The 26,287-nt window shown below is 42.6% G+C and overlaps 1 protein-coding gene across 10 annotated transcripts; it reads right to left on the reverse strand.

The window, feature by feature from the left end:
• Rab29 (RAB29, member RAS oncogene family) lies at positions 1-24,531 on the reverse strand. 10 transcript variants are annotated; one of them, XR_002381619.2, is made up of 9 exons: positions 23,853-24,530; positions 21,409-21,480; positions 20,522-20,703; positions 19,739-19,860; positions 19,366-19,493; positions 9,301-9,436; positions 7,879-8,049; positions 973-1,031; positions 1-753 (listed from the first exon to the last, which is right to left on the reverse strand). XR_002381619.2 is itself a non-coding variant. In XM_021223737.2 (6 exons), exons 1-5 carry the CDS (start codon positions 23,974-23,976, stop codon positions 19,379-19,381), a joined length of 615 nt encoding a protein of 204 aa, XP_021079396.1. In that variant the 5' UTR covers positions 23,977-24,531; the 3' UTR covers positions 1-1,028; positions 19,366-19,378. The 10 variants fall into 10 exon arrangements, 5 of the variants coding, with proteins under 5 accessions (XP_021079396.1, XP_012981632.1, XP_021079394.1 ...); XR_005874058.1 differs by having other exon boundaries at positions 1-1,031; XR_005874059.1 differs by lacking the exons at positions 7,879-8,049; positions 9,301-9,436 and having other exon boundaries at positions 973-1,028; positions 23,853-24,531.
• Positions 24,532-26,287: the final 1,756 nt, after the last annotated feature.

The raw sequence follows: 26,287 nt of genomic DNA on the forward strand, positions 1-26,287 counted from the left end.
GACAGCCTCCAAAACAATACAGAGAAACCCTGTCTCAAAAAAAAAAAAAAAGAATGCAAATTGGTGCAGCCACTATGGAAATCAGTAGGGTGGTTCTTCAGAAAATTAGACATAGATCTACCAAATGATTCGACTGTACAGCTCCTGGGCATATACTCAAAAGGACTCTGTTTCCTACTACAGAGACACATGCTCATCCATGGTCATAGTTATTCACAATAGTTATGTGAAACAGCCTAGCTCCTAAACACAATAGAATTCTATTCGGCTGTGAAGAAAAATGAAATTTGCTGGTAAATGAATGGAGCTAGGTAACATCATTTTGAGTGAAGTGACCCAGGCTCAGAAAGATACATGTTGCATGGTCTCACTAATGCGTGGATCTTAGGGTTAAATATTTAGATTTGTGTGTTTAATTTGGAGTAGCTGTAGAATCCAGAAAACTAGAAAGGGAAGAGGGAAGAGATATCTTAAGGAAGGAGAGGTAGTAAAACATAGGTGATATTAAGGGAAAATAGAAATAATGGGAAGGACAATTAAGTGGGGAGAGGAACAGGATGGTAAGTAAAGCTAAGGAAGGTGAGAGAGAAGAATAGCTCACATTTGGGATGTTTGAAAAGGCCCTATGTAAACCTACTATATACTTCATATTTTATTAAAAGTTTAACTGGAAGCCGGCGTTGGTGGCACACACCTTCAATCCCAGCACTTGGGAGGCAGCGGTAAGCAGATCTCTGTGAGTTCCAGGCCAGCCTGCAAAACAATACAGAAAAACAAAACAAAAAAAAGTTTAATTGGAGTTACCATACACACATGCTGTCCCTAGAAGCTATTGATTGCCAAATAAAAGTCCAGTGCCTAGTGTTCCAGATACCTCCAAAGCAATACAACCAGGATTCCATGACAAGGTTGTATTGCTCAAGACACCACGCTCATTGGTCATAGACATAGAAAAATCAAGTTGGTACTGACCAGGAAGTGTCTGTCTTGGTGGGCAGCTTTCATGGTACTGGGAAGTGCTGTATAGGCTGCTGGAGGAAAAAATGCCAGCTGTAAATCCTGTGAACTTCAATAATGACCATCTGGGCAAGATATCCCCATGCATGCAATAGTGGCATGAATACTATGTGAGTAAGTAACCACTTTCTGGTTAGATTTAAGGCCTGCTTCACAAGAGGAAACAGATGCCCGGCACTAAATCCAGCCAGGAATTCACAACTGAGGAACTTACAGGCCCAAGGGTGAATCTACTTCTATTATTGGATTAAGTGGACAGAGTGCCAAAATGCACTCTAAATTTGTGTCTCTGTCCACAGATTAATGCAGCTCTCAGGCCTCATTGGAGAAGTGTCTTTGTGTAGTGGACAATGGAATCACAGCTAGTCAACCAAAGTTCAGGGAATACACTCCAGTGGAGTGCTCAGCTACAAATGGGGTATCTATACTAACCTGTCCATAAGGCTCAGGGGCCATTGCAGAGACAGGGTAAACAGATTTTAAGAGCCTGAAGCTGGAGTGAAACCATATCTTCTGGACATAACAAGCCCACTACCCTCATGAACTCACAACAGTTGTGGTTGTCTGCACAAGGCCTGTACAAGATCAAGCCTGTCAACACTTTCAAGAGTCCCCATTTGTAACTTAATGCCTGTGGATGGTTGATGGTTTCTCCGGAAGGGAAAGCCATTGTTTTAGGGGTGTAGTTCCTGACAGGTCCACCACTTTTCAGAGGATGGTCCAGAAATATATGAACAACACAAAATTTAGTGGGATGGGTATGGGAGCGGATCTGGGAGCATTTATAAGGATGAGTGAAGGGAATTACAAAATACATTGTATGAAATTCCTAAAACTTTTTTGTGCTGTCACTTTGTTCTGGTTTTTGAGACAGGATTTCTCTGTGTAGCCCTGGGTGTCCTGGAACTTGCTCTGTAGACCAGGCTGACCTCAAACTCTAGGATCCAAGGTCTGCCAGTCTCTTCCTATGCTGGTCAGATGTGTGCCAGCATGCCTGGTGAAATTCTCAAAAATTAAAAGGAATATGTTATATTAAAAAGAAGAATACCTGACTGAGCTTTGTGATTTACAACCTAGATTGTGTTCACAAATTTCAAACACACTGGGCAGTGACTTCCTCAGTAAAGGGAAGATAAATGATGCTTGCTCTTTCCTACCTCACAAGGTTAGCACAGTAACAAGAGGAGAAAATGGGGTCACTTGCGAATGTAGTCTGTATCTATGGAGTACTGTGTGCACTGGATGGGATCACATTGTTTTCACTACAGAACAAACTCAAAGTCCAACAGCAGCCTTATTCCTCCAACAGAAATCACCAAGGGAACAGAGTTAACAAGGACCATTTGCCCTATTCTTTATAGCTGAGTACACCAACATCATCCTGATAAATGCTCTATCAACAATCGTATTCCTCGGATGGAGAAAGGCGAGCCGAGGCCAGAGTGTAGCCAGCTTGCAGCACTGTGAGTGTCCATGACACTGTTCCCTCTCTCTAGGACCCCTTAAAAATCCCTAAGGAGCCAGGCGTTGCTGGCGCACACCTTTAATCCCAGCACTCGGGAGGCAGAGGCAGGCGGATCTCTGTGAGTTTGAGGCCAGCCTGGTCTACAGAGTGAGTTCCAGGACAGCCTCCAAAGCCACAGAGAAATCTTGTCTCGAAAAACCAAAAAAAAAAAAAAAAAAAAAAAAAAACCAAGGAATTCACTCCAGCCATGCACAGGATAGGGGTGATTCCACCAACCTGTGCTGCCTCCCTATGAATCTGTGTTTGAGCCCAGTAAACACAATGTCTTAAACCCACACATTTCCACTTGGCTATCCAGAACCTCAACTTACCTATGCTAAACAAATCACCTCCCTTACCCACATTCTTTTCTGAATGCCCCCCATATGTCAGTTATACAGCTAGATTTATCAAGCCATAACTGACGAGTAAAAATTGTATGTGTTTCAGTAGTACATGATATTCAGGATATGGCATGAAATGATCACCTTGCATGTGGTGTGGTAAGAATATTTAAGATTATTATCATAGAACATTTCATGAAGACAGTCCACCATTATTAACTGTGGTTATTATGCTGTGCATTATTAGGTCTATAAAATATATCCATTTGCATCTCCCCTACCTCTGTCCCATGGGAATAACTTTTCTACTATATTCCATGAGTTCAACGTTTCAGGATTTCACATGTAAGTGAAATACTTGTTTTTGTGTAGCTGACTTATTTCATGTGGTATAACGTCCTCCATGTTATCATAAATGGCACAATCTCCTTTCTTTAAAGGATGAACAATATTGTTGTTATGATTGTCACATCTACTTTATCTATGCAACCGTCATAGACATATAATCTGATTCTATATCTCATTATTATGAGTAAGGCCATAATAAATATGGGGGCGTAGTTACCCCTCTGTTTCCTTTCCCTTGTGTATGTGACAATACTGGATCAAATGACAAAGTTTACGTTTTAAAATCACACTATTTATTCATATGTTTTTGTATATGTATATGCATACATCCTGTGTGTGCCAGGGAACACATGTGGCGGTTACAGGATAACTTTCTACCATGAGGGGCCTGGGAAATTGAACATGTCGTCAGTCTTTGTGAAAAGTACATTCACCCTAAATTTTCAGCTTTTTTGAGGAATGTTAATACTGTCACCATAATGACTTTATCAGTTTATATTCAACTAACGCTATAAAGGAATCCCTTTTCTACAAATCTTCACCAATACTTATTATCTTTTGACTTCTTTTCAAAAGTTTTATTAATGTATTTGATGTCTATATTTTAAAATTCTTTTTTAAAGATTTATTTATTATGTATACAGTGTTCTGTCTGCATATATGCTTGTACAACAGAAGAGGGCACTGGGTCTCATTACAAATGGTTGTAAGCCACCAAGTGGTTGGGAGTCTCCTTGTGGGTGCTGGGAATTTAATTCGGGTCCTCAAAAAAAAAAGCCACAAATGTTTCTAACTGAACTACCTCTCTAACCTAAATTAACATTTTCTTTGATGATTAGTTAAGCTGAGCACATTTTCATACACTTGTTGTCCATTTGTTTGTTTTTTTAGGGAAAACATCTATTCAGATGCAGTGCCCATTCTTAATTGGAACATACAGACTCTTGCTATCAAGTTTTATGAGTTTCTAATATACATGGACACTAACCCCTTATTAGATATGAGGTATGCAAGTAATTCTCTCTCTTTTCAGGTTGTCTTTTAATTGTTTCTTCCTTTGCTACCCAGGCCATCTTTCTCTTAGTCACCTGATCTCACACCTTGATACTCCTGACTCCAGCTCCGTGTATCACTGTTAGCCTTCAATGTGCAAAACCTCTTGATTATTTTTTTCATTGCATTCCTAAAGTACATTTTTTTTTTACTTACTGACCTAGTACAGTTTATGTGGCTATAATATAATACCTGGGGCTAGATAATTTATAAAGAAAGAGAATTTGTTTAGCTCAGTCTTGGAGGGCCTAGAATATTGTTCCTGAATCTCCTCAGAGTCTGGTGAGGGCCTCATTCTACCTCAGCTCATGGTAGAAATGTGAGGGAGGAGTGGGGGATATGTGGAAGAATATATATATGTGTGTATTTATATACATAATATATATATTATGCGTATACATATACGAGACACCGAGAGTGGGGAAGCTGACCCGCCCTAGCAACCCACTCTCTTGGTAGTGGTTAATCCAGCCCCATGTTACTGCATTCCCATGAGACCACGCTAATCCACCCTACAGAGAAAGACATCCATCTATTTATGAGGATGGTAATTCCATGAACTAATGACCCTCCTCTAGGTTACATGTACTCGGCCTCTTAAATGTCCTATCATCTGTCAAGACAGTTACGCTGCGGATCGAGTTACTAGAACTTGGTGGCGGTGGGGAGCTATAGCCAAGTCATGGTGTCTGCCTTTTCTCCATTACCACCGTGGAAGTTTGAATGTAACTGGTTCCCATAAGCCCATAGGGAGTGGCACTATGAGGAGATGTGATCTCATTGGAGTACATGTGGCCTCGTTGGAGGAAGTGTGTCACTGTGGGGGAGGGCTTTGAGGTCTCTTATGTTCAAGCTATGCCCAGTGTCTCAGTTCACTTCCTGCCACCTGTGGATCAGATGTAGAACTCTCAGCTCCTTCTCCAGCACCATGTCTGCCTGCATGCTGCCATGCTCCCTACCATGATGACAATGGGCTGAACCTCTGAACTATAAGCAAACCACCCCAATTAAATGCTTTCTTTTGTAAGAGTTGCTGTGGCCATAGTGTCTCTTCACAGCACTAGAGACCCTAACTAAGACAACCCCATCCCTGCTTACATCACTAGAGCAGCCCTCACTTTCCTTATTCTGTGATCTGTGATAGGTGCAACAGGTAGTATTATCTTTTTAATACACGGTCCACATATCATTCCACACAGAGCTTTTCCCAAAGTACAGACAGGTTGTGTAACGTCTAAACCCAGAATTCCAGCTACCACAAGCAGATTCATCATCAACAAATGTGAGATCACTCTGTTTAAAAGCCATGAACTGCAGAAAACATTTGAGACACATAAGACAATGGGCAGGTATACTTAATGTTTGAGGTAAGCCTGGGCTATATGATCTCCCCCCTCCCATTTCATATACTCAGGAAAAGAACTGTCATCCTCTTTTAAAATTTTATTTAGTTCTTGTATCCCATTCATTTGTTCATATAACCAAGGTTTAGTGTATGCCATATGATTTTTTTTTTGGTTTTTCGAGACAGGGTTTCTCTGTATTGTTTTGGAGGCTATCCGTCCAGCCCAGCCTCGAACTCAGAGATCCGCCTGCCTCTGCCTCCCGAGTGCTGGGATTAAAGGCGTGCGCCACCAACGCCCGGCTCCATATGATTTGTAGGTGTTAAATGCAAAGTCTTTAAAATATGCTCCCTTCTTGTTGGGTGTGGTAACACATACCTGTGATCCCAGTACTTAAGATCACACTTCCAGACCAGCCTGAGTCATAGAGTGAGTTCTAGGTCAGCCTGGACTACATAGCAAGACTGTCTCAGAAAAGAAGGCCAGTGAGATGGTTCAGTGCATAAAGACGCTTGCCACCAAGCCTGACAACCGGACTCAGTCCCCTGGGACCCACATGTTAGAAGGAGAGAACAGGCTCCTGTAAGTTATCCTCTGACTTCCACATGCCCAGAGGTCCACACATAGACATACATACAATAATAAATTAATTTTGAAAGGAAAGCAATGTGTATATATGATATAGGTATGATTTTTTCCCAAAAAGAAGTCAGCCAATTATAACCAGAGAGCTAAACTAACAATTACACAAAAGTTCATCTGTGTATATATATATATATATATATATATATGCATATGCATATGAATTCTTAATATGTATTTATTTGTGTGTATGTGCGCATGAGTTATGCCCTATAGTACACACATGGAGATCAGAGGACAACTTTTAGGAGTTGCTTCTCTATTCCTTCCTTGTTGAGACAGAGTCTCTGGCTTCTGCTACCCTGCATGTATTAGGTTAAGAGGCCCAGGAACTTCCAACATCCTCTTGGCTCCACCTCCCATCTCACTGTACAAGTGCTAGGATTATAGGCACACACCAGGGATCGAGCTTGCATCATCGCACATGAATCAACAAATCTCCCAAATCTACACAGAATTTACTAGTACTCTCAAGTTTATTCCGGAGAATAAATGTCAAGAATTTTTTTAAAAAATAGGAAGAAAATTAGAAATGCTTTGCCTGACAATGCCAACATGTAGTTTAAGACACCTACACACTGACAACACGTTATTGACAGTGTATGAGAATCAGTGTAATAGAACACACATTCCAGAAACATCCTTAATTTAAATGTTGTTTTCATTTGTGCTTTCAAATTAGAAAGAAATAGAATATTTGATGACCACTGTTGGAATAATCACCAGTTGTGGGGAAAAGAATCTGTTACTTAAGTAGGGCTGGAGCACAGCTCAGTCTAGAGAACTTGTGCATGGGGCCCAGAGTTTGACCTTTAGCTCCACAAAATGGATCAAGGAGCTTCACTTTCCTCAGGTATTTCTTTTCTTTTTTCTATATTTTTTGGGGGGGTTGGTTTTTTGAGAAAGGGTTTCTCTGTGGAGCCCTGGCTGTCCTGGAACTCACTTTGTAGATAAGGCTGGCCTTGAATTCACTCTGCCTCCTGAGTTCTGGGATAAAAGGCATGTGCCACTACTGCCCAGCTGTATTTCTTTCTTACAGTCATTGTGAAAACAAAAATGGTCTGTGTGGGGTGTTTAGGAAAATGTGGTTAACTCAAGTTAACATTAGCTCTCACCAGCAGCTGTTGGAAATTAGAATAACCATCAAAGTCCCTGGACTTGCAAACAAACAAATGAAACCCAGATATTCACTACACTTGATGATGTATCGCAGTACAACTGGTCGCTGAAACATTGTACAAAGTGCCTGTACTGATTGTTATTCAAGTTACAGCTTGTTTGCCCCAAATTTAATAACGTGTTTCTATCCTATGCAGGGATGCGTCCTTAAAAGCAATACACCTAACACAAATCAGGAGCTTAAAACCCCGAAGGACTCAGTTCTGTTTCTCTAAATGTCTGAGCTTAATTTCTAAAAAGGGTTTTTTAGGCCAAATGTTTCCCAGAAACCCAAGTGACAGAGTAGAGCTGGGGAATGAGAAGACGTGCAGTTATGTCTTGGCTCAATTACAAATGCAACCAGCTGCCTTGCAGTCAGTCAAATTTTGAGACATTTGTTCCCTCAAGCATAAAATAGAAAGAACTGTTGGTTTTCTTATTTCAAAGACAGCTGAAGAAGCACACACACCTTGCAGATCTGAGTGACAAAATGCGGTTCTTCTGGTTCATATCATAAATCATGAATTCTTAATCTTCACATCCTTCTCCTTTTTATCTCCACTCAACAGAGTTAGTTCTTAACTTGAATGGGGATCAAATTCAATTTGTGTGAAGGTATCAAAATGCTGCCGGTTACTGCCTAGGAATTATAAAGAATGTGCGGATAATTAATTTCATGTCAATTTGGCTGAGTCAGAGTCCAGGTATTTGGCCAAATGCTCTTGGTAGACTGCGTAAAGCAGACTGACAGCTCTCCCTAATGTGGGGAAGCCTCAGCCAATCAGCTGAAGGCCCCGGTAGAACAAAAGACTGCTTTCTCTCAAGCTTGAGAGAGCCCTGCCTGACATCCTTCAATGAGACTGGAATAATGGCTCTCCCAGTTTTCTGGCCTTCAGAACCCACGCTGGAACTGGATGTTGGGACTCACTAGCATTCACAATCTCATGTGAGACAGTTCCGTATAACAGGTACACGCACCACTATCATGCAGAAACTCTCCAGATTGCTCTCGAAACTACAGCAGAATTTTCCTACCAGGTCATATCTAGACAGAGTCTGCATTTTCTGGTATTTATGTCTGAATGGCAAATACATGGAGAGTTCTGATGGATGGTTTTCTAGTGACTTCTTTCCTCCCCCACTTGCAGCCTTGGGAGTTATTTTGTGATGATGACGATGATGATTACTGTTATCTATTGAGACAGGGTCTTGTCTTGTAACCCAGGCTGGCCTGAAACTTGCAGTTTTACCTGAGCTTCCTGAGTTGTAGATTTGTGACATCTTGCTTGACTCTATTTAGTGGTGAGTAATTTACTTAGTCGAGGAATCTTCTGGTACCTAGTAATCCTAGGTAACACTGAGGTTTGTTTCCTTGGGCAATTGGCTCACCAGATTTTACAGAATTTCATCTTATAATCGTGCTCTTAGATCGTGTCAAATGCAGCTTACTGCATACAAAAGGATGGCAGATAAGAAAAGCCTCATTGGCTGGGCATGGTGGCACATGCCTTGAATTCTAGAACTCAGGAGGCAAAGGTCGAGGCATTCAGATCTCTTGAAGCTTGAGTCCAGCCTGGTCTACTTAGTGAGTTGTAGGCCAGCTAGAGCTACAAAGAAAAAAAGAAAAGAAAACCCCCAGAAAGAATGGGGCAGTGCCCCAAAGAAGCAAGACAGACCATGTAACGAATGAAGTTAATTTGGAGACAATGCTCACGCCTGTAATTTTAGCATTCAGGAAGCTGAGGCAAAAGGATTGCTTAGAGTTTGAGACCAATTTGGACTGCATAGTGAGTTCTAGGCCAAATTGTGCTACACATTGAGACTCTGACTCAAATAACAACAACAAAACAGGGAGGGAAATTTAAGGATGAGGAATTCAATTGCACCTTACCAGTCACTTACGGAAGCCTTGTGGAATAATCCTGGATACTTAGTAAAGATAAAGAACAAATCTTCACTCAGATGCTGATGGCCCCAATTGGCTGCCCCACGGCTATTCTCCTTTGTTTATTTAGTCACCTGTCCTCCTGTTCAAAGAACAAAGCCAGGGCAGCCCTGTTCTCAGTCATTCATTGGAGTTTTCAGAAAACAATGTAGAGAATTCTTGCATTTTCTTATTGGCCAAAAATTACCTGAGTGGTTGGAGGGGGCTTTATTCTAAATAATGTATCTCTATAAATAGAAAGTCTTTATTTTAAACAATGTATCTTGTCTTCATCATCCCCACTCATCCCTACTCCTCCCATGCATCCCCAACACATCCCCCTCTACACTTCTTATGTCTTCTTTCTCTCTCTTTTTCCTCTGAAAACCCAGTGAGTTCAATTGCTGCTGCCTGACTGATGTAGTTAGCTTGATCTTGTGAAGGTGGCCATAGCTTCAGTGAGTTCACGAGTGCAATGCCCTCGTCCTGTCCAGAAGATGGCATTTCACAGCTTTCTTCTCAATCCTCCAGCCCTCATGTTCTTTCTGATCCTTCTTCTTTGATATTCACTGGGCCTTTGATCAGGGTAGGTGGTAGTGGTGGCTGATAACAGATGTCCTATTGGGGGCTGAGCCCTCAGTAATCACTTAGCAATTTGACAGTTATCAGTCTACATTAACTGCTAACCACTGCAGAGACAAGCTTCTCTGACTTATGTTGAGGGCAACAGTAATCTATGTGTATGAACATAAATGTTTAGCAGGCAGCTTGGCAGCATGTCTATTTGGTGAGATAACTGTAGTATGTTCCCCACTAGGGACTAAGGCCTTCCAAGCCTCAGACTTTTGACAAAGTTTGCAGGCATGAATTTCCTCCTGTGGGACAGGCCTCAAATCCAATCCCAAAGTAGTCAGTTACTCTCATAACCTTTGTGCCACTATTATGCCAGTGGGCATATGTTGATTGGCATTCCAGAATTGTGGTATGAGGTTTACTGGTGGCTTTTCTCCCTCATCTGTCTGTGTAGCCTTGCCTGGCCCGATGGAAGCTATTCACTATGAAAGCTATCCACTATGAAAGCTATCATGTCAATTTCAGCTCGGTTTCATTATGTCCTGCAACTAAAGTATGTTGTATTTTCATCAACAGAGTCTTATTATCTAGTTCTGGTGGACGACCAAGAGCAGTGGCAAGCCTCTATTGTTTTGGGGCTTCTGGAGTTCCCTGACAAATAATTTACAGGGAAATACTACACACCCAGAAATGAGATTTTCACTCAATCACTCGTGTATTCTGGGAGGAGCGTAGTCCACACATGCAGAATACCTGTACTAAAACTCTTCTAAATATATATTTTTATTTCTTATATATAGGGTGTTTTCTTTTGTGTATGTCTGTGCATCACACTTATACAGTACCTGCAGAGACCAAGAAAGGCATCAGATCCCCTTGGACTGGAGTTACAGACGTTTGGGAGCCACCATGTGTATTGTGGGAACCAAACCTGAGTTCTCTGCAAGAGCAATAGGTGTTCTTGGTCATGGGGCCACCTCTTCAGCCCCTCTACTCAAATGGTTTAAAACTGCTTGTTGCTGCTGCAAAGGATCCAGTTGAGTTCCAGTGCCCATATGGTGGCCCACAACCGTCTCTAACTTTATGTTCAGAGGACTGATGCTCTCTTCCAAACTCCCAGAGTACCAGACGTGCACATTATGCACACACATACATACAAGCGGGTAAAACACTGACACACATAAAAAATAAAACCTAAAAAAAGTCATATTTTTAATTAGCTCACAAAGCGGTTGATTTCCATATACTATTAGCTTTGCTACTCTTACTCCCTTCTCTCCTGTCTCTAAACTGCTATCCCTGCTTAAATCTTTAGTCCCCAGTATTCCCTCCTCCTATTTTCATATGTGTTCTACTATCCACTCCCTCATGGGCCCTGTCTAGCTTCCTGAGCTCTGCAAATTAAGCACACATATCTAAAAATTCAAAGCTAGTATTCGCATGAGATGAACATGTGCCGTTTGTCATTTTAGACCTGGGTTGTATCATTTAATATAGTATTTTACAGTTCAATCCATTCTCTTGCAAATTTCACTTTTCTTTATAGCTGCTATTTTGTCAGATATTTTAATAGCAACATTGGCTTGTTTCTTAGGACCATTTGTTTGGAATACCTTTTTCCACCATTTCACCATAAGGTAATATAGCAAGGTGTGTTTCTTGGAAGCTTCTGCTTTTTGTTGTTGTTGTTTTGTTTTTGTTTTTTTGAGACAGGGTTTCTCTGCATTGCTTTGGAGCCTGTCCTGGAATTCGTTCTGTAGACCGGACTGGTCTGGAACTCACAGAGATCCGCCTGCCTGTGCCTCCCGAGTGCTGGGATTAAAGGCGTGCACCTCAAACGCCCGGCAGCTTCTGCTTTTTGGATCCAATATACTGTCTACGTCTTTTGAGGGATTGAGACTATTAATATTGACAATTATCTCTGAAGGTTAAGTGCTGATTGCTGCCATTGTGTTGATTGTGTTGTGCTGTTTGCTCCTTGCTTTGCCTCTATTGCTTATTATTATTCCAGTATGATTTATTCTTTCCTGTGGCCTTGTTTTTCCTCTTTAAGGATTCCCTCAACTCTCTTGTGCAGAGCTGGCTTAGTAATCACAAATTCCTTTAGTCTATTTTTATACTGGAAAGTTTTTTATTGTCCTTTAATTCTGACAGATAGCATAGTATTCTGGGTTGGTAGCCGCTATCTTTCAGAATTTGAAATACATCACTCCAAGCAACTTCTTGCTTTTAATATTTCAGATGAATAATTTCATGTTATCCTGATGGACCTGCCTTTACATGTGAGTTGATGTTTCTTTATGCTTTCAACACGCTTCCTTTGGTCTGTATATTCAGTGTTTTAATTATAACTGACAAGAGGAGTATCTGGAGTGACATCTAACTCTGGGAAGTTTTCTATTATGATTCTTTTGAAGATGTATGACTTTAGGGTGAGATTTTTCTCTGTGCCTATACCTCATGGTTTTGGTCTTTTCAGAGTATCTCATATCTCTTGGAATTCCCACTGGAATTTTCTTATTTTATCTTTGCCCTTGTTGAACTGTTCCAGTTCTCCCATCTTGTCGTCAAGTGCAGAGACTCTATCCTCTCCCTCATCTGCTCTATTGCTGAGACTTAACATAGTTTTTTATTTGACTTGCTGTTTTTTATTTATTTATAGCATTTCAGATTGGTTTTTCTTTAGATTTACACATTTGGTCATTTTTCTTTGCTTGACTTATTATTATTATTATTGTTATTATTATCATCATCATAATTAGTTTTTCAGACACTAGCTTTGGAGGCTGTCCTGGAACTCACTCTGTAGAACAAGCTGTCCTCGAACTCACAGAGATCTACCTGCCTCTGCTGGGATTAAAGGCATGTACTACCACCATCCGATTTATTATTATTTTTTTATTAGCTGTATTCTTCAGTTGACATACTGGCAGTGTTCAAGTGGGACTTGGATGTAGTAGTGTTGACTATGTAGTTAAGAAAATAATTCCTCCGTCCAGGAGCTCTGGACTCCAGGTGTAGCTCTGTATTATCTTCTGAGTAAGGTATGGGCTAGGAGAATAACTGCATCTGTTTGATACTGCCACCGTACACTAGCTGATCAATAACAATGGCCCCTCATCTTCAATAACTATTGGAGGGCAAACAACCAAGGACGGTGTGGAGTAGACCTGGATTTTTGTTGGCAAGATTAGGAACTAGAAATTGTAAGGAGGAGAAAGTATCAGATTAACTTGAAAAAAAAGCAAAGAAAATTGAGATCTGTAAAATATAGCTTGGAGCTGGGCAGCGGTGGTACACTCTTTTAATCCCAGCACTCCAGAGGCACAGGCACGCAGATCTCTGTGAGTTCAAGATCAGCCTGGTCTACAGAGCTAGTTCCAGGACTGCTAGGGCTGTTATACAGAGAAACCTTGTCTCAAAAATCAAAAACACATAAAAAACAGCTAGGAAGGGAAAGTTGGGATCCTGTTGGAGATTGTTAAAGGTAACAGAAGTTTATAATTAATCAGTAAAAAGAGCAGGCTTTAGGACACAAGAAAGTAGAAAATATACAGGAATAAGGGCTGTATGGGATGTGGCTGGGGTATAGTAGAGAATGCCTACAGTAGACTGGTGGAGAAACAGACAGCAGTCCTAAAACCTAACCAAGCAATGCACAAACAAAGCGAAGCCATCAGGAGACATATTCGCAAGAGTAGAAATTAAGTGATAGACAAAGAGGTAAAACAATACTTAGGGAATGAATTGCTGGCACAGCTATGCTGCGTTGCAAGGTAAAGTGCTCATTTCTCTCTGTCTCTAGCAGACTCCACATGGTACTGTGTGGCAGAGTGCTCTGGGGATTATAACACATTTCTGTTCATAGTTTTGTCTCCTATTTGAGAAAGGGAGAGAATATATGTGTTGTCTGGAGGGGAATCTTGTCCTTAGACGAGATGGACTGAGTAGCTGGAGTGGCAGGCCAGCAAGCCCAAGGCACATGCTGCCTGCCCTGATTGCTATGTGAGTGAGTGCTTAAGTCCTCACACTTGCAAGGGAAGCACTTTAGTGACCGAGCCACCTCCCTAGTCCAATGTGTGAATAGTATTTGCAGGTATGTGACTTTTGTTTATGCCAAATAAATTTAACTCTGTGAAGCTGTGATTCTTTGCCTGTCTAAAACACCTCATGGTCCCAATAAAGATCTGAACAACCAATAGTGAGGCAGGAGCAAGGATAGGCGTGTCTGACACCTGACAGACAGACAGACAGACAGACAGTATAAACAGAAGGAATGAGGCAGAAGAAGAGCAGTAAGAGGACAAGGAGAGGAGGACAGGAGGGGCCAGCCACACAGCCAGCCCTGGGGTAAGAAGGAGAGTAAAATATACAGAAGCAAGAAAGATAAAAGCCCAGAGGCAAAAGGTAGATGGGACAATTTAAGAAAAGCTGGCAAGAAACAAGCCAAGCTAAGGCTGGGCATTCATGTCTAAGAATAAGCCACCGTGTGTGATTTATTTGGGAGCTGGGTGGTAGGCCCCTCAAAAAGGCCAGAGTAAAACATAGCACGGCCCAGTGTTCATATTCTAAGTATATTAACATGATGGTCAGTGTTGTGTTTTGTTTTTGTCAACTTGACACAAACTAGGGTCATTTGGAAAAAGAGAACTTCAATTTAGAAAATGCCTCCATGGCAGGCATTGGTGGCACACGCCTTTAATCCCAGCATTGGGGAGGCAGAGGCAGGTGGATCTCTATGAGTTCGAGACCAGCCTGGTCATTGTATGTATGTGCAGGTACATGCACTCCAGTGTGCTTGGGGAGGTCAGAGGACAAACTTTTAGGAGTCAGTTCTCCCCTTCCACCTTGATTTTGAGACAGGGTTTCTGGCCTATGCTGCACTATGTGCTACATACTATCCAGTCTGCTAGTTGTGGGCCCACTGTTTCTACCTGACATCTTTCCACAGGGAATGCAGGGCTTCTCATATGGGCCCTGGGAGTAAATTCAGGCTGGTAGGCCTGTGTGGTGTCTTTACCCACCGAGGCCTCTCCTAGGCCCTCAGGTCCTCCTTTAATGAGGATTAGGATTATAATGTCTCCCAATTATGAGAGAAAACCTAGACAAACTGTCAAGCCAGCCTCTAGCAATGCTCAAAAAGGCATGTAGACCCTGAGTCAACAAATGGGAAAGAAAGAATGTTCATCTTTTAAAATGGTCACAGCCAGGCATAGTACATGCTTGTAAACCCAGCAGGAGATCAGGAGTTTTAGGCAAACTTGAGCTACATAAGACCCCATCTCAAGGGGAAAAATATCATAAAACAACAACAAAGAATGGTTATATCTTCAAGCAGTATTGATGGTATTTTTTCTTTCTTCTTTTTTTCTTTCTTTTTATTAAGAATTGAATCATGGGCTGGGCGTTGGTGGCGCACGCCTTTAATCCCAGCACTCGGGAGGCAGAGGCAGGCGGATCTCTGTGAGTTCGAGGCCAGCCTGGTCTACAGAGCGAGTTCCAGGACAGCCTCCAAAACAATACAGAGAAACCCTGTCTCGAAAAACAACAACAACAACAACAACAACAAAAGAATTGAATCGGGCTGGAGAGATGGCTCAGAGGATAAGAGCACTGCCTGCTCTTCCAGAGGTCCTGAGTTCAATTCCCAGCAACCACATGGTGGCTCACAGACATCTGTAATGAGATCTGGTGCCCTCTTCTGGCCTGCGGGCATACAAACATATGCTGTATACATAATAAATAAATAAATGTTTAAAAAAAAAAGAATTGAATCATTTGCTGGGCATTGTAGTTGGTTTTTTTACTCTTATGCTATTGTATTCTTTACTCTCCTGGGGCCCACCACCCAGCTCACAAATAAATACGCACGGAGTCTCACTCTTACTTATAAATGCCTGACCTAAGCTTGGCTTCTTTCTAGGCAGCTTTTCTTAAATTAAATTATCCTGTCTACATTTTGCCTCTAGGCTTTTATCTCTTTCTTTTCGAGACAGGGTTTCTCTGTTTAGCTTTGGAAGCTGACATGGAACTCGTTTTGTAGATAGAGTAGCCTCAAACTCACAGAGATCTGCCTGTCTCTGCCTCCAGAGTACTGGCATTAGAGGTGTGCACCACCACAGTCAGCCTCTTTCTCTATTCTATATACCTTTCTTGACTTCTTACTCCATGGTTTGTTGTGTAGCGGGGTGGCTGACCCGTGGTGTTGTCACTCCTTTTCTTGCTCCTGGATTCTTTTTTCTTCCCATTTATTCTCTCTGCCTACCAACCCCCACCTATTTCTCTCTCCTGCCCAGCTATTGGCAGTTCAGCTCTTTATTAGACCAATCAGGTGTTTTAGGCAGGCAAAGTAATACAGCTTCCCAGAATTAAACAAATGCAACACATCTTTGCATCATTAATCAAGTGTTCCATAGCATACAAGAATGTAATACATCTTTAACTAATATTCTACAACAGGGATGGTGGCACACGCCTTTAGTCCCAGCACTAGGGAGGCAGAGGCAGGCAGATCTCTGAGTTTGAGGCCAGCTTAGTCTACAGAGTAAGTTCCAGGACAGTCAAGGCTACACAGAGAAACCATGTCTCAAAAAAGCAATAAAAATAAACAAGAAAGGAATTGCATCATTACAGGCCATTGTACTTAAGCAGCCAGCATTAATAAATTAACAGAGTGTTTGTACTCTTTTAAAAACAGGGTAGTGGGCTGAGGATGTAGCTCAGAGGGAGAGTCTGTCTAACATGCATGATGCCCTAGATTCCAGCCCCAGGTCTACAAAGACTGGATGTGATAGAAGACACCTGAAATATCAGAATTTGGGGGGGTACAGGCAGGAGAATACAAAGCTTAGGGTCATTTTTGGCTAAATACCAAGTTTGATACTGGCCTGATACAAAACCTCATCTCAAAAGGCCAAAAAAGAAAAAGATCCTTTCCATTTTCACAATACTCTTGAATAAATAGCATAAACAGCTCTTTAACAAACATATACTAAAGGCCAATAAGTACTACCTACCATGAATACAAAGCCGAGTTCCCATCTGTAATTTTTTCAGTCATTCAAATAAGTTCATAAAAATCAATGTTCTCTTCACATAAATGAAATTTGTTAAGACATTTCTCTTACTGGAGTTTCTTGTCCTACCAGGTCCCGCTGCCCCTCTCAACCCCAAAGAAACACATGGACGATAAATTAATTACAAAATCGTTGACTGATGACTAGGGCTTCATATTGGCTAGCTCTGTCTTAATTATTAACCCATAGCTACTAATCTATGTATTTATACATGGCCTTATTTTACCAGAGAACACCTGGTGTGTCCTATCCTCCCAGTCTCTACATGTCTCTTTGCGGCGCCTCTCTGCCTACCTTTCCTGGAATTCTCTTAGTCTCCTAGTCCCGCCTATTTTCCTGCCCCTATTGGCCAGTGTTTTATTCATCAACCAATAAGAGAAACATAGACACAGAAGGACATCCTCCATTACATTTCTGTCTCTACAACCACCACAGTTAGGCCTGGCAGTGATGGTGTCCACCTCTAATCCAAGCACTCAGGAGACTGAAGCGAGGTGATTGTGGTTTAGAGTCTGCCTGGGTGAATGTTAAGGTGCTTTCTATAAAAACCAAGGGGAGGCAGGAGAGGATAGCTGTAGTCAGAACACTATCTGAAGATGGCAATATTGAGAATCTCGAGGTGAGAAAAGGCTGGGCAACGGGCATCAGTGGTGCTAGCTTTGTATCAGAACACTTGGGAGAGTGAAGCTGCCTGGACAATACAGTGTGATCCCGTTTCAAAAGCCAATAGGTAGTTTTACAGCTGAAGTGTTTCTGTTATTGTTGGCTTTTTAACCTTTATTTTATGCACATGGGTGTTTTGCCTGCATGTATTTCTGCACTTCATGCAGTGCAATGTCCGAGGATGCCGGAGGGAGCGTCAGATCCCCTGAAAACAGGAGTTACAGTCCATTGTGAACCGCCACATGGGTGCTGGGAATTGAACCTTAGTCCCTTGGAAGAGTAGCTGAGCCATCTCTCCAGGCTCTTTTTATTGTTTTCAAACATAGTCTCATTCAGTAGCACAGACTGGTCTCAAATTCTCCTGCCTTGGCCTTCCAAGTGGCGGGATTACAGAGGAGTACTACTACTCCTAGCCAAAAGTTTGACTTTTTTAAAAAATGTGACTGAAGATGACCTTGTTTTGCTGCTTTGCTTTTTAGATGTATTTTTAATTATGTATAGGTATGTGCATGTCATGTATGCATGTGCATGTCTGTACATGCATTTGAACACAGGTGACAAATCCCCTTGCATCTGGGGTTACAGGTGATCGCCAGTCAGTCACCAGTGTGAGTGCCACCAGTGTGACTGTCACCAGCGTGGGTGCTGGAGGTCAAGTTCCTCTTCTTCCTAAAAGCAGCAATGCTCTTAACTGCTGAACCCTCTCTCCAGCCCAAAGCTTGACTATGCTTGAAGCCAAGACAAGGTAAAGTTAATTATGACTAAAACATCAGATATACAGTGATCCTGTTTCACCACAATAGCCCTAAACCAGTAGATATCTAATGCACTCCAGAATCTAATGTTGAAATGTCAAATCCAATACAGGAAGAATCTGAAAGAAAATGGAATTTGGTTGAAAGGCTATCTGATCTTATTTCCCCTCAGTCTGAGCTCATGGTGTTTTTCTACATCAACTAGAAAAAAAATCTCAAAATATTGGTGAGAACTAACCTTATAGTGCTATTATTATTCGTTTTAAAGATGGGATCTTATGCTATATAGATCAAATTGTCCAATCAAGTTTAATCCTCCTGCCTCAGCCAACTAGTTACTAGAATTCTAGGCATATGCACCACAAGTGTCTTTGAGAATTATTTTATTTGTACTTTTGATATTTACTTATTTACTCTGTATGTGTGAGAGCATGAGTGTGCCATGGTGAGTGTGTGGAAGTCACAGGACAAGTCTATATGAGCCAGTCCTTCCAACACGTGGCCCCAGGGACTGATCTCAGGTTTTCTGGCTGGGTGGCAAATACCTTTATGCACTGAGCCACCTTGCTGGCCCTGAGAGTTATTTTCAAACCCAGATGCTAGAGCTAGGATGTACATCAGTAGCAATGTGCTTGCCCAGCATGTACAAGGCCCCGAGTTTAATCCCCAACACCACAAACACAAACAAACACACAGGTGCTAATTTTAAATCCTTCCCATAAACTCATGCCACAGTTAGGGGATGAGGTGATCACTGTCACATAGGAAGTCTAACTGGACTACACGGGCCATCAGTAAGTCAGAGGCAACATCCAAGAGCAACCAAAGTGCACATAGGTCCCTTTCCCAAGTCCCAATGGGCCTCCTTTCTGGGCAGCTGACAAGAAGCAGTTCAAATGTTCTTCCAGGCTTTTTATGTTTGGTGGGCAACCAACAGCAAGAGGTGGGAAGACTCGGAGACCTACCTGGAAAACAGAACTAGCAGCATGTCCAGCCAGAGGAGGACTTGGCTTGGAGATTGATGTAGTTCCCTTGAGTGGACAAAGACATTATATCTTCTCTGGAATTGTTCATCATCTTTTCAACAAGGACTCTTTTAAAAAAGAAAATAAGAAAAGTAAGGCCCTAGAAGGTAGACAGTGAAAAGGAAGACACAGTTGGCATTGTCTTATCACCAGGCAGAACTCCAGAAGGACACCAGGTTTAAGCACCCCTTTGTCCTCAATTATCTTTGGGACACTGGCATTCCAGTGGCTTCATCTGTACTTGTTTGCTCAGAAATCAGAAAAGAGGGTCACAGTCTGTGTGTGTGTCCCCAGAACACCAAGAGCTACTCACCTCATGGCCTCATTAATATTTCTGTTCTCCTTGACTGATGTTTCTGTCCAACCTGTGAAACCGTTCTCTTTACTGAACCGGTCAATCTGGTCCCTGCTCACTGCCCAAGGGGACAGATCACTCTGACAAAGGAAATATATAAGTGACAATACCATAATCTTCATAGGAATCTGTACATTTAGAACAATTTTCAAACAATGACTGAGACCACCAACATCTAAAATCTGCAGTCAAGAGTCTCCCTTTAAAACAAAAGAGTCACTCTCAGGAATGTTGAGTTGGCTTAGCAGTTAGAGCACTGGCTGCTCTTCAGAGAACCCAGGTTCAAGTCCTAGCACCCACGTGCCAGCTCGTAGTGTTGTGTAACTCTAGATCCAAGGAGTCTGACACCCTCTTCTGGTCTCCTTGGGCACTAGGAACACACATGATGTATAAACATACATGCAGACAAAACATACTCCACACAAAATGTAAGACAGAAAAAAACAAACAGAAAGTCACTTTCTCAATATCTCTTCAAAAGAAAGTGGAGGTGACTGCCAACTTGAAAGGGACAAACAGGCATGCTGGCATGCTGGTGGCCAGACATAGTGGCACTAATTATGGTAATGGACAACAGAAGCAGAACTGTTAGTTTAGGTCTGCCTTGTCTATACAGATTCTAGCTTAAAAAACAAAAAAGTGAAAGAGGATATGCATGTTCAGAAACACAGAGCCTTTTAGATACCTTTACTCTAGCCACTGATAGATGCCAGGGGCCATTTACTTAAACTGGCCACACACCTTGTTGGCCAAGAGTAGGCAGGGCACTGGCTCTCCACTGGGTAGTGTGAGCTTGCTGTCCAGATCCTGTTTCCATCTTTGGCTGTTGCTGAAAGTAGTGGCATTGGTGACATCAAACATAATAACACAGGCAGAAGCATCTCGATAGTATAGTCGTGTCATAGAGGTGAACCGCTCCTGTCCTGGAAGGAAGAGAAGGCTCTCAAAAGGTGAGTCTGGAGTGGTCACCCTCTCCGATACCCTCTACTCTCCCTTCACTGTAGGACAGGGCATCTTTGTATACATCAGAGAGGGCCCTTACCTCTCCCTTCTGACTCTATCTATCCCATTAAGGGATTAGTAAACTCAATCACTTCCACTGCAGATTCTGTATCCAAATTGCAATGTCCACATCCCCATCTGCCACTTATCATCTATGTGACTTTATGAAAATCAGGCTGAGCACTTCAGATCTGTCCTGTGTCTAGTATGATAAAAGCTTTCATGACAAAGTTAGTGAACCAGTCAATTTGAAATACTTGGAAGAACAGCACATAATAAGGATTCCCCGTGGTCATTGTCTTATTTCCTGGAGCTCTTATTTCTCACTAAAGTCAGCTGAAGATGCAGAGGGCACCCTCCTACTAGGGAAGCATCCATCCGTGGGTGGCCTGGATGCTCTGCCTCCTTAGCAGCACCCATAGAGATGGCACCACATCTCTTTGTCTCTGGGGCAGGACATCTCCAAAATCACCTCAAAAGCTCAGAGCAGCTCAAACTTGCAGCTTCAGGGGGAAAAAAAGATACTGGTTTTGCCATTCCTTTTCCACACTACCTCCACCCCACCCCAGGCAGCCTGCTGGTTAAATAATTTCTTCCCTTGTTCCCATCTTATCTTTCCCTTTTACCTGCAATATCCCACAATTGAAGCCGCACCATCTCTGAGTCAGACCACTGGAGAACCTTCAGAGCAAAGTCCACTGAAAATATATGCATAGTATACTTTAATAAAAATCTGCCTTTCAAAAAAAATCCAGGGATGGGCTAGTGAGATGGTTCTGTGGGTAAGCTAAAGGTACTTTTTGCCAAGCCTCTCAACCCAAATTTAGTCCCCACAACCTAAACCCTACAAATTATCCTCTGACTTCGACATGGATGTCATTATGCATACATACATACACACAAAATAAATGTGTTTTATTTTTAAAAATCAAAACCAAAACAGGGATAAGTGCTGGGTGGTGGCAGCACACACCTTTAATCCCAGCATTCGGGAGGCAGAGGCAGGCAGATCTCTTTGAGTTCGATACCAGCCTGGTCTACAAGAGCTAGTTCCAGGACAGCCTCCAAAGCCACAGAGAAACCCTGTCTCAAAAAACAAAAACAAAAACAAACAAACAAAAAAACCAACAACAACAAAACCAGGGATAAGCTCAGATTAAATACACAATGACAACCCCTGGATCTTGAAACTCCAATTAGATTTAAGCCTTCAATAAATGGAGATGAGTCCACACAGTGTATCAGTGAAGGACACATAATTCATAGCCATTCAGTGTTTTCTCCTCCGTCATCAGATCAAGTTATTTGATACTCGTTATCTCCATGACTAGGAACAGGCAAGTGGGAGTGACTATGGAAATAATTCCTATTCGCAGGTTAAATGACCTTTGGGAGTTCTTAGGGGGTTTTCTCAAGGAAAAGATGATGGGCAGATGAAGGAAATGAAGTTGAGGTGTGGTTAGTTTTGTATCTTCCACATTCAACGTCACTGTTGGTATCTAATCAAATAGTGTGATGAGAAAACACAGCAAAAAACTCTCTGTCCTCCATAAGCGTTCGTAATTGTGTCAGGCAGACACAATGGGATAATTGAAAAGGTTCCAGAGGATGAAGTTTAAGAGCTGTCCTGGAATCTGTCATGGGGTCTGGAGATGCTAAAACTCCATGACCTTGGGCTGAACCACTAACTATCCGTGGGGAACCTCCCAACGTTGTGCAGTGCAGGTTAGCACCAATTTGAGGTCTTGCTGCCCCACCTCCCGAGTGTGGAGCTAAAGGCACAGGAAGCCACACTGTGCAGGAAAAGCTATTTGTCAAGGAGACAAACAGCAGTTTCAGTTTGAAAACATACTCTTCTACATCTGTGACCGAAGTAAAAACTAGGGAGAATGTATAACAAACGCTGGGAAACAAACAAACCCAAACTTGCCAGAATCGATTATATTCATGCTGTAGGAAAACTAAGAATTAATTCAAAGAACACTTTCAACCCAAATCCATGAAACAGTGACTCATATTTTGGAGCAAAGTAGTTAGGAACACAGTCTTTGAAATGCTAAGTAAGCCCTTAGTTTTGTCAGGTTCTCTTGAAAAATGATAATGTTTTACAGTGTGTGTCTGTGGATGCTCATGCCACAGTGCTCCCACGGAGGTCAGAAGACAGATGCTGGGAGTCTCTTCTCTGTCCATCTTGTGGGGTTGGGGACTCCAGCTCAGGCGTCAGGCTTGGCATAAAGCTCCGTTACCCACTGTGTCATCTCTCCCATACTTGGCCAAATATTTTTTAAAGTTTTCATTTCGGAGTAAATAGTTAATGCAAAAACAACTTTTATATGAACACTGGCACATGCTTTCAAAATCTATGTTGGTGCGAGTTTTAAATAAAAATTTGTATTTTTGTTTTAGGTTAGTCTTTCCCATCACCACATGGTTAACTAACTTCTACTTGCAGTGGTTGTGTGTGTGTGTGTGTGGGGGGGTACAGCTCAGTTAGGTTCAAAGGCCACACTAGGAAAGAAATTAATTAACTTTTGGAGTTCCTTTCCCTCCTCCCTCCCTTCCCCAGCGTGAGAGAAGAAGGGTGGGAAGACAGGCCACTCGGAGTGTATTTCACATTCTTGCTTGAATTCCTCACAATTTCCCACGAAGCCCACGAATTATCTTTACTAAAGCAACCCACAGGGCTCATCAGTCCTGACCAGAATCTGTCTCCCAATCTTCCCCACATCCGGTCCTTCTGACTGCCTAGCCCCTGGGCTCTCCTCCTCAGCTCAAGTCGGTACCTTCCTCAACACCTGTCTCATGTTGGTGAGACACAGGATAACCCTCCTCAGCTTGCACTTGAACCACGGCCTCTGCCGATTGGAGAAGTTGCTCAGGGCAGCGTATGGCTGCGGGAGGGTGCTGCTGGCTGCTGTGAACAGCCCTACTCAGACCCCTCCACCTTCTCCGTTTCCCATCTTTGCCGGCAGTTGGCACTGGCTGGGAAGCCCCCAGAGACGACCCCAGTACCCGGAGGCTGCCGGCTGCAAGCCCCGAAGCCTGCTCCCCGGCGCCCGCGGCCTCTCACCTCCCACGGTGGACTTGTAGTGCTTGCTGAAGCTGTCCTGGGAGTAGCGCTGGACCAGCGACGTCTTGCCCACAGCGGCGTCCCCCACCACCAGCACCTTGAACAGGTGATCGCGGCTGCCCATGACTAGCGGTGGGGAGAGGTTTTTTGTTGTTGTTGTTGTATTGGTTTGGTTTTTTTGTTTGTTTTTAAATTTTTTTTCGGGAAGTCGCTTATTTTAGCCTCTTGGGCTCCCGGGCTTTCTTCCGACTGAAGTCATGCATCCCCACCCTCGGTTAGCTGAAGCTGCTCTGCTGACGGGAAAGCAGAAAAGGAAACTTTTGCACTCGGCCTCTGCGCGCTTCCTCCCGGCGCGGCCGCAGCCAGGGTGGGGCAGGTTCGAGCTCGACCCCCTGCGGTTGGCACCTTCCCGTCAGGGACCTCCAGGCAGCTCGCCAGCGCGTGAACCCTACTGGCACCTCGCTCCGCTAGGTACAGAGGACCTGGGCCCTTCTCCAACCGCACAAAATTGGGGGTGTGCTGAGTCGTTGTCCGGTCCCTGTCCTGCCACCGGCGGCGCACTTCCCGCCTTCCTTCCCCAGCGATGTGTGCCCCGCTGCTGCAAGCACTACATTTCCCAGCGGACTTCTTGATGAAGCGACCGGGTGAGTGTGGAGACTTGCCGAGTGGACTCCTGGGAAATGTAGTTTCCTAACTATCTTGCGCAAACCTAGCTAAGTTTCAAGGTTTTCAAACTTTCAAGCGTTCAGAAATCTATTTTAAAACAATTCTGAAATTCGGCGTAGTGGCACAAGCTTGTAATTCTTGTGTTGGGGAGATGGAGACAGGAAGATCAGAAAATCCAAGGTCATCATCTTCTGTAACATAGCGTGTTCAAGGATTCCTCCACCCCTTCCTACAAGGGGTTTGAAAGCAACTTCGCGGACCAACTTGAACTACATAGGCCATGATCTCTTCTGCCTAAATCTGTCCCCCAAATGTTTTTTTTCATCACACTTTACAGGTTTCCAGAAGGTTTTATCACATTTTTAAGGTTTTATAACACTAAGATAAACTACTCCATCATGTTCCAAGTGAATTCTCTGCTTCTTGTCTCAACTACCCAGTCAAATCTGTAACCATGTAAATTCGATATCATGTTTCCCATATAACCAATAACTGGCAGATTCAGGGACATTTGTCCCAAGAGATCAATCCTTAGAAAAATCTGCCAAAAGTCACCAAGAAAAAAACCTTAAAACTAGCCTTGGCAATAGCAGTACAGAATAAACAAGAGAGAGTTCCCCATTCACACTTCCACATTTTCTTACACCAGCACCGGGTCATTTCCTTTTGTTGCTGCTATTGTTTCTGAATAATCATAAACTGATTGGAAAATATGTTTAATGTTCCTACCTGTAATTTTTCTGTCCTGTCTGACCTTTAGATAGGAGCTGTGGCTGGTAGGATAAGCTCCACTTTTTTTTAAATGTTTTTTTTTGTTTGTTTGTTTGAGATAGGGTTTTCTGTAGGCTAAGTTGGCCTCAACGACCTACATGTTGAACTTGAACTTGCGATTCTTCCGTATCCACACCCAATTTTGTAGTTTTGGGGAATTAAATCCAGGCACAAACTCTACCCTCTTCTTTTCTCTTCTTCCTTCCTTTCTTTCTTTTTCTTTTTCTTTTTTTTTTTTTTTTTTTTACGAGACAGGGTTTCTCTGTATTGTTTCGGAGGCTATCGGTCCAGCCCGGCCTCGAACTCACAGAGATCCGCCTGCCTCTGCCTCCCGAGTGCTGGTCAGTTTGACACTGGGTTACTTAATTATGTAACAACTGGGGTGGAGAAATGACTCAGCGGTTAAGAGCACCTGGTTGCTCTTCCAGAGGACCCAGGTTTAAGTCCCTGCACCTGCATTGGTGGCTCACAGCCACCTGTAATGCAGGTCTTGCAGGTACTGCACACAGGTGTTGCACATACATGCAGGCAAAACACCCATATACATAAAAATAATAAGGTTTCCAAGAATACATATTTTTGAAATTATGTGACAGTGGTGTGGACCGTATGGTGACCATTGGTGCTTGACAAAGTCCCAGCATTTCTACTTTTCAGATCATAATTCTCCAGTAGCCTTTGGCTTTCATTTTTGGTGATTCTCACTATGTGTAATGGGAGTTCCCTTATGCCTTTTCCTTTGGGAAATTTTGTTCGGGCTTTAAAGGATGAGAATCAATAAAATGGCAGCCTCCCTAAACAAAATAATTCTTTGGAAAAAAATCCCCATGGAACCATATATCATGATAACTCTGCCTACTCCCATACAAGTTAACATCAAGCTGTTAGGAAATTTAACATTTGCTGCCTAATAAATAAGGTATGTTTGATAAATAATATTTTCTTGATAAATAAGGTATATTTGATAATCAAGATTTATAAATTCCTAAGGTCTAGTT

Source organism: Mesocricetus auratus, unplaced genomic scaffold, assembly GCF_017639785.1.
Source record: "Mesocricetus auratus isolate SY011 unplaced genomic scaffold, BCM_Maur_2.0 Super-Scaffold_100676, whole genome shotgun sequence".
NCBI lineage: Eukaryota > Metazoa > Chordata > Mammalia > Rodentia > Cricetidae > Mesocricetus > Mesocricetus auratus.

Excerpts from the sequence above, each read along its gene's own strand:
- Rab29 (XM_021223737.2), bottom strand. The coding sequence starts at position 23,976 with ATGGGCAGCCGCGATCACCTGTTCAAGGTGCTGGTGGTGGGGGACGCC. Across the intron at positions 21,481-23,852 it reads CTACAAGTCCACCGTGGGAG|TGGACTTTGCTCTGAAGGTT; the intron begins GTGAGAGGCCGC and ends ATATATTTTCAG. Across the intron at positions 20,704-21,408 it reads TCAATTGTGGGATATTGCAG|GACAGGAGCGGTTCACCTCT; the intron begins GTAAAAGGGAAA and ends TCTTCCTTCCAG.